General features: G+C 40.9%; 1 protein-coding gene across 3 annotated transcripts in view; it reads right to left on the bottom strand.

Annotated features, from left to right (window-relative positions):
* Nucleotides 1–3,882: 3,882 nt before the first annotated feature.
* LRRN4 (leucine rich repeat neuronal 4) overlaps nucleotides 3,883–14,218 on the bottom strand; it is a 29,422-nt gene continuing 19,086 nt past the window's right edge. For all 3 annotated transcript variants that reach the window (XM_077282646.1, XM_077282645.1, XM_077282647.1), the window contains exons 3-5: nucleotides 13,923–14,127; nucleotides 8,948–9,085; nucleotides 3,883–4,963 (exon numbers count right to left, since the gene is read on the bottom strand). In XM_077282646.1, the coding sequence (XP_077138761.1) occupies nucleotides 3,901–4,963; nucleotides 8,948–9,085; nucleotides 13,923–14,127 (1,406 nt within the window). In that variant the 3' untranslated portion in view covers nucleotides 3,883–3,900. The remainder of the gene's footprint in view (nucleotides 4,964–8,947; nucleotides 9,086–13,922; nucleotides 14,128–14,218) is intronic.

The following is a 14,218-nucleotide window of genomic DNA, read 5'->3' as shown; positions in this document are numbered from 1 at the left end:
ACTTCCCTTCCCTGTGCTCCCTCGCAGCGTCTTCTTCCGATGCCAGTAGCTGCTTTATGCTTGTAAGCAGCGCTTGGCAGTGACATCATGCGCTGCTTACAAGCCGAAGACAGCTGCCAGAATACTCACTTCTGTCCACGCCGGGACTATGTGCATGGAGAGCAGTGAATATTCATTGATCATTAATAGCGGACACACTGTTAGCTGCTGTCGGGCGTTCATGTGTGCCCGCTACTAAAGCGAATGAATTTAATCACACACTGATGTCCCAATGATATTCACCCGTATCAATTTTGGGTGAAGTACCCCTTTAATTAATTAATTCCATCACACAATGTTACCAGAACCTATATTAATCATTAGTAACACAAGGTTCTATAAAAACAGTAATATTTTATTGAAAATTACAAAAAAGACAAAAATATGAAAGGTGCTGAGTTATAAAAAATGGGGACGCAATGCCATAGGGTACCACGAAGAACAAGCTTATTATAAAAAATGTATAGCTGCCCTATACACGTTCTTCATTTATGATGCAACGAGGCACAGCAAATGCAACATGAAATAGAATACATGTTTTTGTGGCTACACAAACGGCTGTAATACCAACATGCCATATATAAAGTGCCTAAATACACATTGTTAAGTAGCAAATAGAATGTGCAAACACTGCTGTGTTTACACATTTTATTTACACATTTTTTATAACTCGGCACCTTTCATATTTTTGTCTTTTTTTGTAATTTTCAATAAAATATTACTGTTTTTATAGTACCTTGTGTTACTAATGATTAATATAGGTTCTGGTAACATTGTGTGATGGAATTAAAGGGAATAAATATTCACTGCATCCCACGCCTATGAGACTGGAGAGCAGTGAATATTGATTACCTTAATTAGCAGGCGCGAACGCCCGACTGCTGCAGCTAAGTCTGTCAGCTATTAAACAGAAATGAATATTCTCTGCCTTCCACGCCCATGGGCATGTAATGTAGCGAATATTCAATTCTTTTGCAGCGGGCACAGGAGTTAGCCGCCGACTCCTGCCTCCTGTGACCCGCTGCTTCACCACTGCTGCTCTCCCACCTCCCCACCACAGCCAGAGCAGGTACATCCAGACTATAGGACGCACTCCCCATTTTCCTCCACATTTTTGGGAATAAAAAAGCGTCTTATAATCTGAAAAATACTGTAATTATATTTTTTTCACAAGTAAATTTGGTTATTGTTAAAAAAAAATAAAAAATAAATAAATTTTCCGACCAGTCAGACCTAAAATAAAGTAATTTATGAGCTCTTAAAGGGAATGTTAGCAGGTTTTCAGTATGTAATCTGACAGCAGCATGAAGTAGGGGCTGAGACCCTGATTCCAGCATTGAATCAATTATTTTATTTGGTGCAGCAGTTCTGATAGAATCACAGTTTTCTCTGGTGTGGATCTAGCAGAGCTCTGAATGCTGAGCTCTTTATAACCCCACCCACACCGCTGATTGACAGCTTTCTGTCAATATTTATTGTTCACAGAAAGCTGCCAATGAACAGTGGGGAAAATAAGTATTTGATACACTGCCGATTTTCCCATCTACAAAGAATAGAGAGGTCTGTAATTTTTATCATAGGTACACTTGAACTGTTAAGAGACAGAATCTAAAAAAAAAACAAACCAGAAAATCACATTGTATGATTTATACATAATTAAATTGCATTTTATTGCATGAAATAAGTATTTGATCACCTACCAACCAGTAAGAATTCTGGCCCTCACAGTCCTGTTAGTTTTTCTTTAAGAATTTCTCCTACTCTGCACTCATTCCCTGTATTAATTGCACCTGTTTGAACTCGTTACCTGACTAAGTTATGTATGTCATATACATGTAGTTATGTGACGTTCACCTGCAGGATTAATAGTGACAGTGAGCGCATCACATGCTGTCACATTCTTCATTTCAGTCATAAAAACCCCTTTAACCGTGCAGTAAATGGAAAATGTTCCACGTAATGATTTTGCTGTGTGTTTAGTCGGAAGACCTCTGCATTAGGGGATGTAGATTTTGGATTTAAAAGTGCCCTAAAATCCAGGGACGTATATATCCCACCCCCCACACACTTTTCTCCTCCAAAAAGTGTTGGTGGAATCTTGCACCTTGTCACTTGCTTCCACTATACTATGTTGGAATAACAAAAAGGCACGAACATTAAAAAGGTGCACTGACGATGCTGCATCAGTAGGGGGCGCGCACGGCAGCTTTTTCTCGCCTGTCGTTAGAATAGGATGAATGCACCCTACCTGTTCATGCAGTGTCTCCAGTGCCTCTCCCCACTGTTTAGGCGACAGAACACCTTTAAAGAGAATGTGTTATCACAAAATGATTTAATTCAGGTTTTCTTGTGTTAACTATATTCATTTTAAATTTTGATGTGGGTTTTTCAGTTTTCTATCCTCAATTTTTTTTTTGCCGCTAAATCTAAATTTGAAATGACTTCAGCAGTCACGGTCTTTGCAGACATGATTACAATGACAGCTAACCTCTATATACTGTAGAGAAAATAGCAGGATCCGCCATTCAGAATCGGTGAAGGTCACAGCTCACCTCTTCCCCCTCCATTCACAATGATCTGTGCCCTAATAAGAACATGCCCATTCTACATTTCCATAGACGTCCATAGGGTCTGGTCAGTCTATTGCTGCTGTTGTCTGTGCCCAACAGGATTCAGGGGTGTAGCATTGAGACTGCTGGTCAATGTGACCAAAGCAAGATTTTTTGTTTCTAGAGAATATATATAAACAATTTTTTTTTTTTTTTTTTTTTTTTTTTAGATTACTATAAAGAATTAACAAATTTGCCTAAAACAGATTAAAACAATAGTCCATTTTTTGATTACACATTCCCATTAAATTGCTTGTCAACGGTTGGACTACAGATGGGGCTAGGCCGTCAATATGAGATTGTTGGAGTCCGATAACTGGCACCACCACTGATCAACTAGACTTTAATAGGGGAGTGTGGTCCGATCATCGGATGCACTCCTGCGATTGTTTTCTCATGCCGACATACATCTTTGTCTGCGACTAATCTCTGGTAAACCATACAATCAACAGGCTGAAATCACACATGCCAGATTGATATTTTCCTTGACAATAAATTGTTTGTGACTCCCATACAGATTAGACTGTTGGCCCCAACCAAAAGTGGACAAAATTGTACAAAATCTCATCTACACATTGAAAAAAAAAAATTTTTTTTTATATTAAATCCATTGCATATCCATTTACGATGTGGCTTTCACTCTGTATTCCAAATCTACATGTGATGTAAATGGATTCATTACCCTTCATTGGTCTGTGTGTAGATCGTTGTGCACACAGACTAAAATTACCCTCTTAACTGACAAATTCTTGGTTTCTAAAGGGATATAATCTAGTTTCCACTTGTATGGAAACTCCTTAGCCTCGTAATTAACAAAATCACTTGGCACGTAAAGGGAATTTGTTACCAGGCCAGGTTTAATAAAATCATAGTTTTATCTTCTGCAGATTTACCCATTCTCTGAATGCTGTGCTCTGTAATCCCCGCCCACAACTCTGATTGGCAGCTTTCTCTGTATTGTCCATAGGCTGCCAATCAGTGGTGTGGGTGGGGTTATACATAGCACAGCATTCAGAGCACTGCTAGATATTCAGCAGATCAGTGACTACATGGCGTCAGGTTTATTTGTCCTCTAGTGATAATTACCTGCTGATAACATCACTGTTTTATGAAAACCCAGTAAGTGACACATTGCTTGAATCGGGATCTCTGCCCCTACGTTGTGCTGCTCTCAAATGGGATAGCAAAAACTTGGTGACAGATTCCCATTAAGAAAGAAGTTGCTCCACAGAATGAGGTTTGTAAAAAGACTTTAATGATAAGATGGGATGGTACACTGATACTCAAATGCGGGGTTCTTGTAGGACACAAGGCGAGTATCGTACTTACTGACAATGCTATTTCTACAGGCTTTGTGTAGGCAAGCAGAGAGCACCGCAATGGTGACCAGAAACAAGCCGCCAAGAGCACTTAATATGGACAGGAGGAGGATGTAACTGGGTCTGGTCCTGAATTCAATGCAGGGAGTTCTCGAGCCATTTGTTGGAGCACTGTGCCCTTTCTTATTAAAAGCCAATACACACACGTTATATGTAGTAAATGGCGCTAGGTTATACAGAGTGTACTCTCTCATTGTCACGTAAATGTTATCAACCGTATCATTCGCGCCACTCTCGGGTTGATAAACTAACTGGTACTTTTCCACTATGGAATTCGGGGCACACCAAAGTATCTGTGCCGACGTGTCTGTTATCTCGAATACTCCATGTACTAGAGGGGGGTCTGGAATTATATGGTCTCCTGAAAGTCCAGGGCACAAGCATGGTTTTAGTAATTGAAGCTCAGAGCAAGGAGCCTGAAGATGTCTACAATGGTCATAGTCACACGCCACCATTTTGCCGCCTACTATTGTTACACTAGGTTGAGTCTCTTCTTCGTCATATTCTTCTGTGTAGTCTCGTTGGATTTCTGTTTGGTTTCCATTAGAGCTTCCACTGACCGGAAGCTTGTGTGGAGTTGTTGGTTTATCGCTGGTGCTGACGGACACTGTAAGTTCTTTAGGTGAGGACTCGCTGTTGCTCTTTGGGCTTACGTTTGGACTGACCACACCAGATTGTGTTGTTGAGTCTATTTCAAAACCCGTAGTCGTTAAATCTTTAGTGTTTTCTGTGAGAATATATTTCTGTCCTATTGTACGTGGTGTTAATAAGCCTTCTGTAGTTCCTTGTATATAATCAGGAGTCATCGTGGTACTGGGGGTCACAGACTCTTCGCTTTCACTATTTGGGTCGCTCCTTTTGCATCGCTTATGAAGCTCAAACATTGATATATCTGGTAGATCTCCCTTCAAGTAACTGCAGAAAGTTTCATGTGGCCTAAATGAGAAAAAAAGGAGAAAAAAATTGCAAAAATGTTAAAACATAGAAAATAGTGGCGGCTATTCACAAGGATGGGATAAAGCTGCAAGATCGAGCACAGCCACTATGGGAAAAGTACAAACAAGTATTCATCAGGACTGCTGAGAGCTGTGCCACCACTGACTTTATATTGATAGCCTCTCCTAAGGATAGGTCATCAATTTTGAAATCTGGTAACTACTTCTGCATTGGGAGTTGAGCAGGATTTGTGGCATCATGTCTACAAATATCTGTGTGTGCAAGGCAGATATCGCACACCTGTCCTACTCGTTCATATACAATGGCATGTAAAAGTTTGGCAACCCCTGGTCAAAATTACTGTTAAAGATGTAAAAGATGACACACTTTCTATTTTAGGCAAATATATACACTCACCGGCCACTTTATTAGGTACACCATGCTAGTAACGGGTTGGACCTCCTTTTGCCTTCAGAACTGCCTCAATTCTTTGTGGCATAGATTCAACAAGGTGCTGGAAGCATTCCTCAGAGATTTTGGTCCATATTGACATGTTGGCATCACACAGTTGCCGCAGATTTGTCGGCTGCACATCCCAAAGATGCTCCATACAAGGCAGGATGGATCCATGCTTTCATGTTGTTTACGCCAAATTCTGACCCTACCATCCGAATGTCGCAGCAGAAATCGAGACTCATCAGACCAAGCAACGTTTTTCCAATCTTCTACTGTCCAATTTCGATGAGCTTGTACAAATTGTAGCCTCAGTTTCCTGTTCTTAGCTGAAAGGAGTGGTACCCGGTGTGGTCTTCTGCTGCTGTAGCCCATCTGCCTCAAAGTTCGACGCACTGTGCGTTCAGAGATGCTCTTAGGCCTACCTTGGTTGTAACGGGTGGCGATTTGAGTCACTGTTGCCTTTCTATCAGCTCGAACCAGTCTGCCCATTCTCCTCTGACCTCTGGCATCAACAAGGCATTTCCGCCCACAGAACTGCCACTCACTGGATTTTTTTTCTTTTTCGGACCATTCTCCGTAAACCCTAGAGATGGTTGTGCGTGAAAATCCCAGTAGATCAGCAGTTTCTGAAATACTCAGACCAGCCCTTCTGGCACCAACAACCATGCCACGTTCAAAGGCACTCAAATCACCTTTCTTCCCCATACTGATGCTCGGTTTGAACTGCAGGAGATTGTCTTGACCATGTCTACATGCCTAAATGCACTGAGTTGCCGCCATGTGATTGGCTGATTACAAATTAAGTGTTAACAAGAAGTTGGACAGGTGTACCTAATAAAGTGGCCGGTGAGTGTATATATATATATATATATATATATAACACTGGTCAACAGCATTTTTGGTGCCAAAGATATTTCATCGAATTTAGGGTATTTTTGGGGTGCTGATTCTGAATATGTCATCAGTTTTGCCAGATTGGCTCAAGTTTTTGACATTTTTGGTATCTTATTTATAGCACGTGTTGGTAAATGCGACGCATCATCTCATTAATTTCTTTGGATTAGTACTTGAACTGAGCAGTTCTCAATATAGTTTTGTGTTAATTAGTGTTCTAAAAGTTTGTTCATAGCTTGATTTTTGCACTAACTTTATGTTGTTGTCTGTTTTCCAGTGAAAAGCATGAACTCATCAAGAAGAAGTTGTCTTAACGATCCAGACTCATTCTGTTACATTTGTGGTGAATACACACTGCCAAAACATAGAAGAAACATAACAGACTTCGTAAAAAAAAGTGTATTTTGCCTATTTTGGGGTTATGCTTGGGGACCAAGACAAGTTTTGGGCACCACACATAGTGTGCAAAGCATGTATCGAATTATTACGAAAATGGAGCAAAGGACAAAGAAAAAGCTTCAAATTTGGTGTTCCAATGGTGTGGAGAGAGCCAAAAAATCATCATGATGACTGTTATTTATGGTAAACACAGGTACAGGCACATCTTCACAATGAGGGACAGGCCTTCTTGCAGATTCCATGTTACTCCCATTTTCGTTTCTTATGCTTATTGAATCCTTGCACTTGCACTGCACAGAAATAACAGTCATCATGATGATTTTTTGGCTCTCTCCACACCATTGGAACACCAAATTTGAAGCTTTTTCTTTGTCCTTTGCTCCATTTTCGTAATAATTCGATACATGCTTTGCACACTATGTGTGGTGCCCAAAACTTGTCTTGGTCCCCAAGCATAACCCCAAAATAGGCAAAATACACTTTTTTTACGAAGTCTGTTATGTTTCTTCTATGTTTTGGCAGTGTGTATTCACCACAAATGTAACAGAATGAGTCTGGATCGTTAAGACAACTTCTTCTTGATGAGTTCATGCTTTTCACTGGAAAACAGACAACAACATAAAGTTAGTGCAAAAATCAAGCTATGAACAAACTTTTAGAACACTAATTAACACAAAACTATATTGAGAACTGCTCAGTTCAAGTACTAATCCAAAGAAATTAATGAGATGATGCGTCGCATTTACCAACAAGTGCTATAAATAAGATACCAAAAATGTCAAAAACTTGAGCCAATCTGGCAAAACTGATAGCATATTCAGAATCAGCACCCCAAAAATACCCCAAATTCATTAAAATATTTTGGACACCAGAAAAAAATTTTTTTTTTGTTGACCTGTGTAATCTGTTATTTTTGGCATAGGCAGCATCAATAGTAAAAAGTTGGTCACACTTGTCAAACACTATGCTTGACAAGTGTGACTAACCTGTCAATAACTTTTCCAAGCGATGCTTCAAATCGCTTGGAAAATGCTAGCATTCTGCAAGCTAAAAACGCTAGCAAAACGCTTGTGTTTTGCGGGAAAACGCATGCCAATTCTGTATGCGTTTTACCGGTGACAGGGAGTTGCGGAAATGCTGCGGGCTTTTCCGCAGCATTTCTGCAACGTGGGCACGTAGCCTAAAAGTCTACATTGACTCTAACGAGCCTCGTTAGAGTCAGTAATGACTTTTAGGATTGCTACTTCCTATAAGTGGCACTAGAGTTCTAGTCCTCTTCCACTCTGAATTGACAATTTGCATATTTCCCAGAGGAGTATTGGGGCTTAAAAGTCTCCTCAGCTCAGCATGTCAGGCTTAATGTGTCAGTATCCGCCAGGAGGAACGTTACCCCTTGGATCCCTGTTGGACACCTCTCACCCAGCCAACCCAGATCTCAAACTTTGCGCTGACGAGGGTAGTACCCCAAAACACACTGTTTGCAAATTAAGATTTTGCTTTTGGCTTTTATCCTAAGTCATGTGACAAGGTTCATTAAGAGAGTCGATATTGACTTTTAAGATTGTGATTTCCGCTAGGTTGCACTTGAGTTCTAGTCCTCTTCCACTCTGAAGAGACAATTTGCACAGTTTGAAAGGTCTCAAAATTTTTGTTCCACTTGAGCTCAGCTTAGTGAACAAAAGTGACATCAGTTTTCTATGTTTTTTCAGTTTCCAATCTTCTACAAGCTTAAAGTTGTCTCATACAGCTGTCATACAAAGGGCTGTCTTTACGTAGGCAATCCCTTTAACCCATTATCGACTTGTGACATTTTTGGCACCTTTAGCTCAGTGCGATTGGATGAAAAGCATCTGTGAACAGCAATTTTCCAGTCTTGACACCGATTCTCAATGATATTTGGACTGGACTGTGACTGGGCCATTCACACACATGCATATGCTTTGATCATTCTAAACCATCCATGTAGCTCTGGCAGTATGTTTAGGGTCATTGTCCTGCTAGAAGGTGAACCTACACCCCAGTCTTAAGACTTTTGCAGCCTCTAACAGGTTTTCCTCCAGGATTACCCTGTGTTTATCTCCATCCATCATCTCATCAACTCTGACCAGCTCCCTATCCCTGCGGAAGAAAAGCATAATACTGCGACGGTGGGTATGGTGTTTTCAGGGGGATGTGCAGAGGTAATAATCTAAATATTAAACTTTTCAGGCATGCATTTTACTATTTTAACATTACCTTGTCAAGACAAAGTTCTCGTGGTTTAAAAGCAGCCACTCGTGGTCTTCACAAATGCAGTGTAATGGATTGCCTCGAAGGTCAATTTGTACAGACTTTGAGCTGATCTTCCAAGGTGAGAGGTAATTGAGACTGCAACTGCAAAGATGGTAGAAATATAGAGGATTAATTTAGTGTTATGTTGCTTATTCACATAAGCTCTGGTCCAGGGGGTTGTTTTGTTCCGCAGCCCACCTAAGAATATTAGATCTTTTTCCAATAGTGTTAGGTGGGCTACTGACCAAAACAACACCCTCTTGGAGTTCCTTGCCATATTGCTATAAAAAATGCCCCCCCAAAAAGTCATTTGGATGCTTCTATGGGCCAGTCAGTCACCTGACATAAATCCCATAGAACATTTCTGGGCTATGCTTGATCGTGCTGTGAGACGACATGCATGAGCTTTTAGAATTTTTCTGCATGCTGAGTGGGTCAGCATTCCACAGGTCAAGATAGCCGATCTCATTGACGCCATGCCCAGCCAGATTAAGCCATTCTTGACATGGGACATTCATGTTAGTCCGGCGTCACACTGGCGAGTTTTACGGACGTATGAGCGCAGAAAATGCACCCGTAAAATACGCATAACACACGGCCCAATGATTCTCTATGGCCCAGCTCCTCTCAGCCGTATTTTACTGATCCGTATTATACGGTCTTCTACGGCCGTACAAAATCGCAGCATGCTGCGTTTGTCACCGTAATGCGCAAAAAAATCGCCAATGAAAGTCTATGGGGGCGAGAAAAATACGGATTACACACAGACCAGCAGTGTGACTTGCGAGAAATACGCAGCGGTGTTAGTGAAATACCGGTAATTCAATTGCCGGCTTTTCATTTCTCCTTCACAAACCCGACAGGATATGAGACATGGTTTACATACAGTAAACCATCTCATATCCCTTATTTTTTTGCATATTCCACACTACTAATGTTAGTAGTGTATATGTGAAAAATTTGGGCGCTGTAGCTGCTAAAATAAAGGGTTAAATGGCGGAAAAAATTGGCGTGGGCTCCCGCGCAATTTTCTCCGCCAGAGCGGTAAAGCCAGTGACTGAGGGCAGATATTAATATCCTAGAGAGGGTCCATGGTTATTGGCCCCCCCGGCTACAAACATCTGCCCCCAGCCACCCCAGAAAAGGCACATCTGGAAGATGCGCCTATTCTGGCACTTGGCCACTCTCTTCCCATTCCCGTGTAGCGGTGGGATATGGGGTAATGAAGGGTTAATGTCACCTTGCTATTGTAAGGTGACATTAAGCCAGATTAATAATGGAGAGGCGTCAATTCTGACACCTATCCATTATTAATCCAATAGTATGAAATGGTTAATAAAACACACATTTTAAAAAAGTATTTTAATGAAATAAAGACACAGGTTGCTGTAATATTTTATTATACTGGTAATCCAGCTGAAGACCCTCGTTCTGTAACAAAGGAAAAATAAAAAAACAACAATATCTCATACCTTCCGACGCTCAGGTCAGTCCCACAAAGTAAATCCATCTGAAGGGGTTAAATCATTTTACAGCCAGGAGCTGTGCTAAAGCAGTGCTCGTGGCTGTAAAACCCCTGGGAATGAATGGATTGCAGGGGAATGACCTGTAGTTACCTTGAGTTGCGGTGAGGCGCCCTCTGCTGGATGTCCTCATATGAACTCGAGCGTGGGAACTTTTACCAGGCTCCAGTTCATGAGGACATCCAGCAGAGGGCGCATCACCGCAACTCAAGGTAACTCCAGGTCACCCCGCTTTCCACTCAGTCCCCGGGGTTTTACAGCCATGAGCACTGCTTTAGCACAGCTCCTGGCTGTAAAATGATTTAACCCCTTCAGATGGATTTACTTCGTGGGACTGACCTGAGCGTCGGAAGGTATGAGGTTTTGTTGTTTTTATATTTTTCCTTTATTACAGAACGAGGGTCTTCAGCTGGATTACCAGTATAATAAAATATTACAACAACCTGTGTCTTTATTTCATTAAAATACTTTTTTAAAATGTGTGTGTGTTTTATTAACCATTTCGTACTATTGGATTAATAATGGATAGGTGTCATAATTGGCGCCTCTCCATTATTAATCTGGCTTAATGTCACCTTACAATAGCAAGGTGACATTAACCCTTCATTACCCCATATCCCACCACTACACGGGAGTGGGAAGAGAGTGGCCAAGTGCCAGAATAGGCGCATCTTCCAGATGTGCCTTTTCTGGGGTGGCTGGGGGCAGATGTTTTTAGCCAGGGGGGGGCCAATAACCATGGACCCTCTCTAGGCTATTAATATCTGCCCTCAGTCACTGGCTTTACCACTCTGGCGGAGAAAATTGCGCGGGAGCCCACGCCAATTTTTTCCGCGATTTAACCCTTTATTTTACAAGCTACAGCGCCCAAATTTTGCACATACACACTACTAACATTAGTAGTGTGGAATATGCAAAAAAAAAAGGGATATGAGATGGTTTACTGTATGTAAACCATGTCTCATATCATGTCGGGTTTGTGAAGGAGAAATGAAAAGCCGGCAATTGAAATACCGGCTTTAATGCTATATTGCGCTGAATTAAATATAAATATATATATGTCTCAATGATAGATATATATATATATATATATATATATATATATATATATATATATATATATACTGTATATATATAGTAACGAACATTTGAGGCCATAAATCCATTAGATGTTGGTTTTGCAAGCCTGCGAGAAAATATCGCAGTACGGATGCCATACGGATTACATATGGAGGATGCCATGCGCAAAATACGCTGACACACCCTGCCTACGGATGACATACGGACCACTATTTTGGGAACATTTCTGCGTATTATGGGCGTAAAAAACGCACCGTATTTACATACGCTGAGTGTGACGCCGGCCTAAGTCACGCATGAGCTGTGGATGCATTGATCGGGCACAGGAGATATGGAGCAGGTCCAATCTGTCTTAGGCTACGTTCATGTTTCAGCTTGTGTTTGCAGTATACAATGCACAAATTGCTATGATCTCATTTCAAAATCTCAACAAAAACGCTATTTTACCGCAATTGCATAAAAAAATATACATACAATACATTTTATATCACCACATCCATAAGTCTGTTCACTGAAAATATAATATTTAAGGTACCTTCACACTAAACGACTTTGCAGCGATAGCGATCCGTGACGTTGCAGCGTCCTGTATGGCGATATCGTTGTGTTTGACAGGCAGCAGCGATCAGGATCCTGCTGTGATATCGCTGGTCGTTGCTGAAAGTTCAGAACTTTATTTGGTCGTTAGATCGGCGTGTATCGTCGTGTTTGACAGCCAAAGCAACGATGCCAGCGATGTTTTACAATGGTAACCAGGGTAAATATCGGGTTACTAAGCGCAGGGCCGCGCTTAGTAACCCGATGTTTACCCTGGTTACCATTGTAAATGTAAAAAAAACAAACAGTACATACTCACCTTCTGCTGTCTGTCACACGTCCCTCGCCATCTGCTTCCCGCACTGACTGTGAGCGCCGTCCGTAAAGTGAAAGCAGAGCACAGCAGTGACGTCACCGCTGTGCTGTGCCTTACGGCCGGCGCTCACAGTCAGTGCGGGAAGCAGACGGCGAGGGACGTGTGACAGACAGCAGAAGGTGAGTATATAGTGTTTGTTTTTTTTACATTTACAATGGTAACCAGGGTAAACATCGGGTTACTAAGCGCGGCCCTGCGCTTAGTAACCCGATGTTTACCCTGGTTACCCGGGGACCTCGGCATCGTTGGTCGCTGGAGAGCTGTCTGTGTGACAGCTCTCCAGCGACCAAACAGCGACGCTGCAGCGATCGGCATCGTTGTCGATATCGCTGCAGCGTCGTTTAGTGTGAAGGTACCTTTAGTAAAGAGAATCTTTCACCACTGTTTGCATGCTAATCTGACTATCTGATAAAGGGGTTGAAGAACTGAATAAAATACAGTTATGATTTGTTTATTTCTCCTCTCAGTTGCAGAGATCTCTAAACTTTAGGGCTCCTAATATATTAATTTATTACTTAAACATAGGGGGCAGTAACAGATTCTTCACTGGGGGCGTTTATTTTTCACCTTGTATGACAATGCCCAATCATAAGAAGGCAGAAACATAGAAGGAAAAAAAAGAAAATGTCCACAGAGAAGGTCAGAGCCTGCTTTTTTAGTGTGATCTGGTAAGACTCATGTGTCTTACATTATCACACAGAGATCTCATCACTCCTGGAGCTTGTAAGAACAGTTAAGTCTAGGAGTGATAAGATCTCAGTGTCATCAGGTGAGCCAAATCAGTCGGTTCTGACCTTCCTTGGGTGTGTTTACTTTTTTTTCCCCGGTAAGACTACCTTCCCATGATGAGTATTTGGTAGGTTTTTGTTGTTGCAGATTTTTGAAAAAAACTCAAACCTATTTTACTTAATATGTGCAGAAAATCTGCAACATCAAAAGCTCATCGTGGGAACGTAACTTAAGACTCTGGTTTCATATGATAAATTAAATTGTGGAGCTGCACGCAAAAAACAGACCATGAAGAGAAAACTCTATCAATGGAAAAATAAAAATGGTATAGGTCTCAGAAAATGCTGACACAAGCCAATTTTTTTTACAAAGTTCTGAATTTTTTAAATCGTTAGGATATGAAAAAACCTATGCAAGTCTGGTATTGTTGTAATTGTATTGACATGAAGAATCATCATTATTCCACAAAGAATGCCCTAAAAGTGATACCCCTAAAAGAAAGGCGGAATTGGATTTTTTTCACCATTTCATTCCGCATGAAATTTTATTCTTGTTTTTCAGTATGTGACTTAGTAAAATTTAAATTTTTAAAGTCTACAACTTTTCCTGGAAAAATCAAAGTGCTTAAACAAACAAATTGTGTGGTTATGAGGGGCTTATAGCTTTGAAGAAAGCAGTTTTTACTAACACTTACTTTTGGAAGTCAATATACATAAGACTTGTTAAATTTTTGAATATCTCCATTTTGACGTAATGAAGTCTCTTGGAACCTGCACAGTCGAGAAACTGCAAGTGTGGGAACCATGCGTAGAGGTCATCTTCTAGAACTTCCATATTAATCATCCTCCTGATATGAAGTTCCCTCAGGTTGGATAAATCTTTGATCCATGAATAATTCACTAAAGTAAAAAGATATTAGTAGTACTGGCTAAAGAACCAGACACGATCTATTAGATTTGAGATACTATGTCAGGTGTGCACAGAGAGTTG

This window comes from Ranitomeya variabilis, chromosome 2 (genome assembly GCF_051348905.1).
Source record: "Ranitomeya variabilis isolate aRanVar5 chromosome 2, aRanVar5.hap1, whole genome shotgun sequence".
Classification (NCBI taxonomy): Eukaryota; Metazoa; Chordata; class Amphibia; order Anura; family Dendrobatidae; genus Ranitomeya; species Ranitomeya variabilis.
Note: the sequence above shows the minus strand (reverse complement) of the source record. Positions and strands in the feature narration are given on the sequence as shown.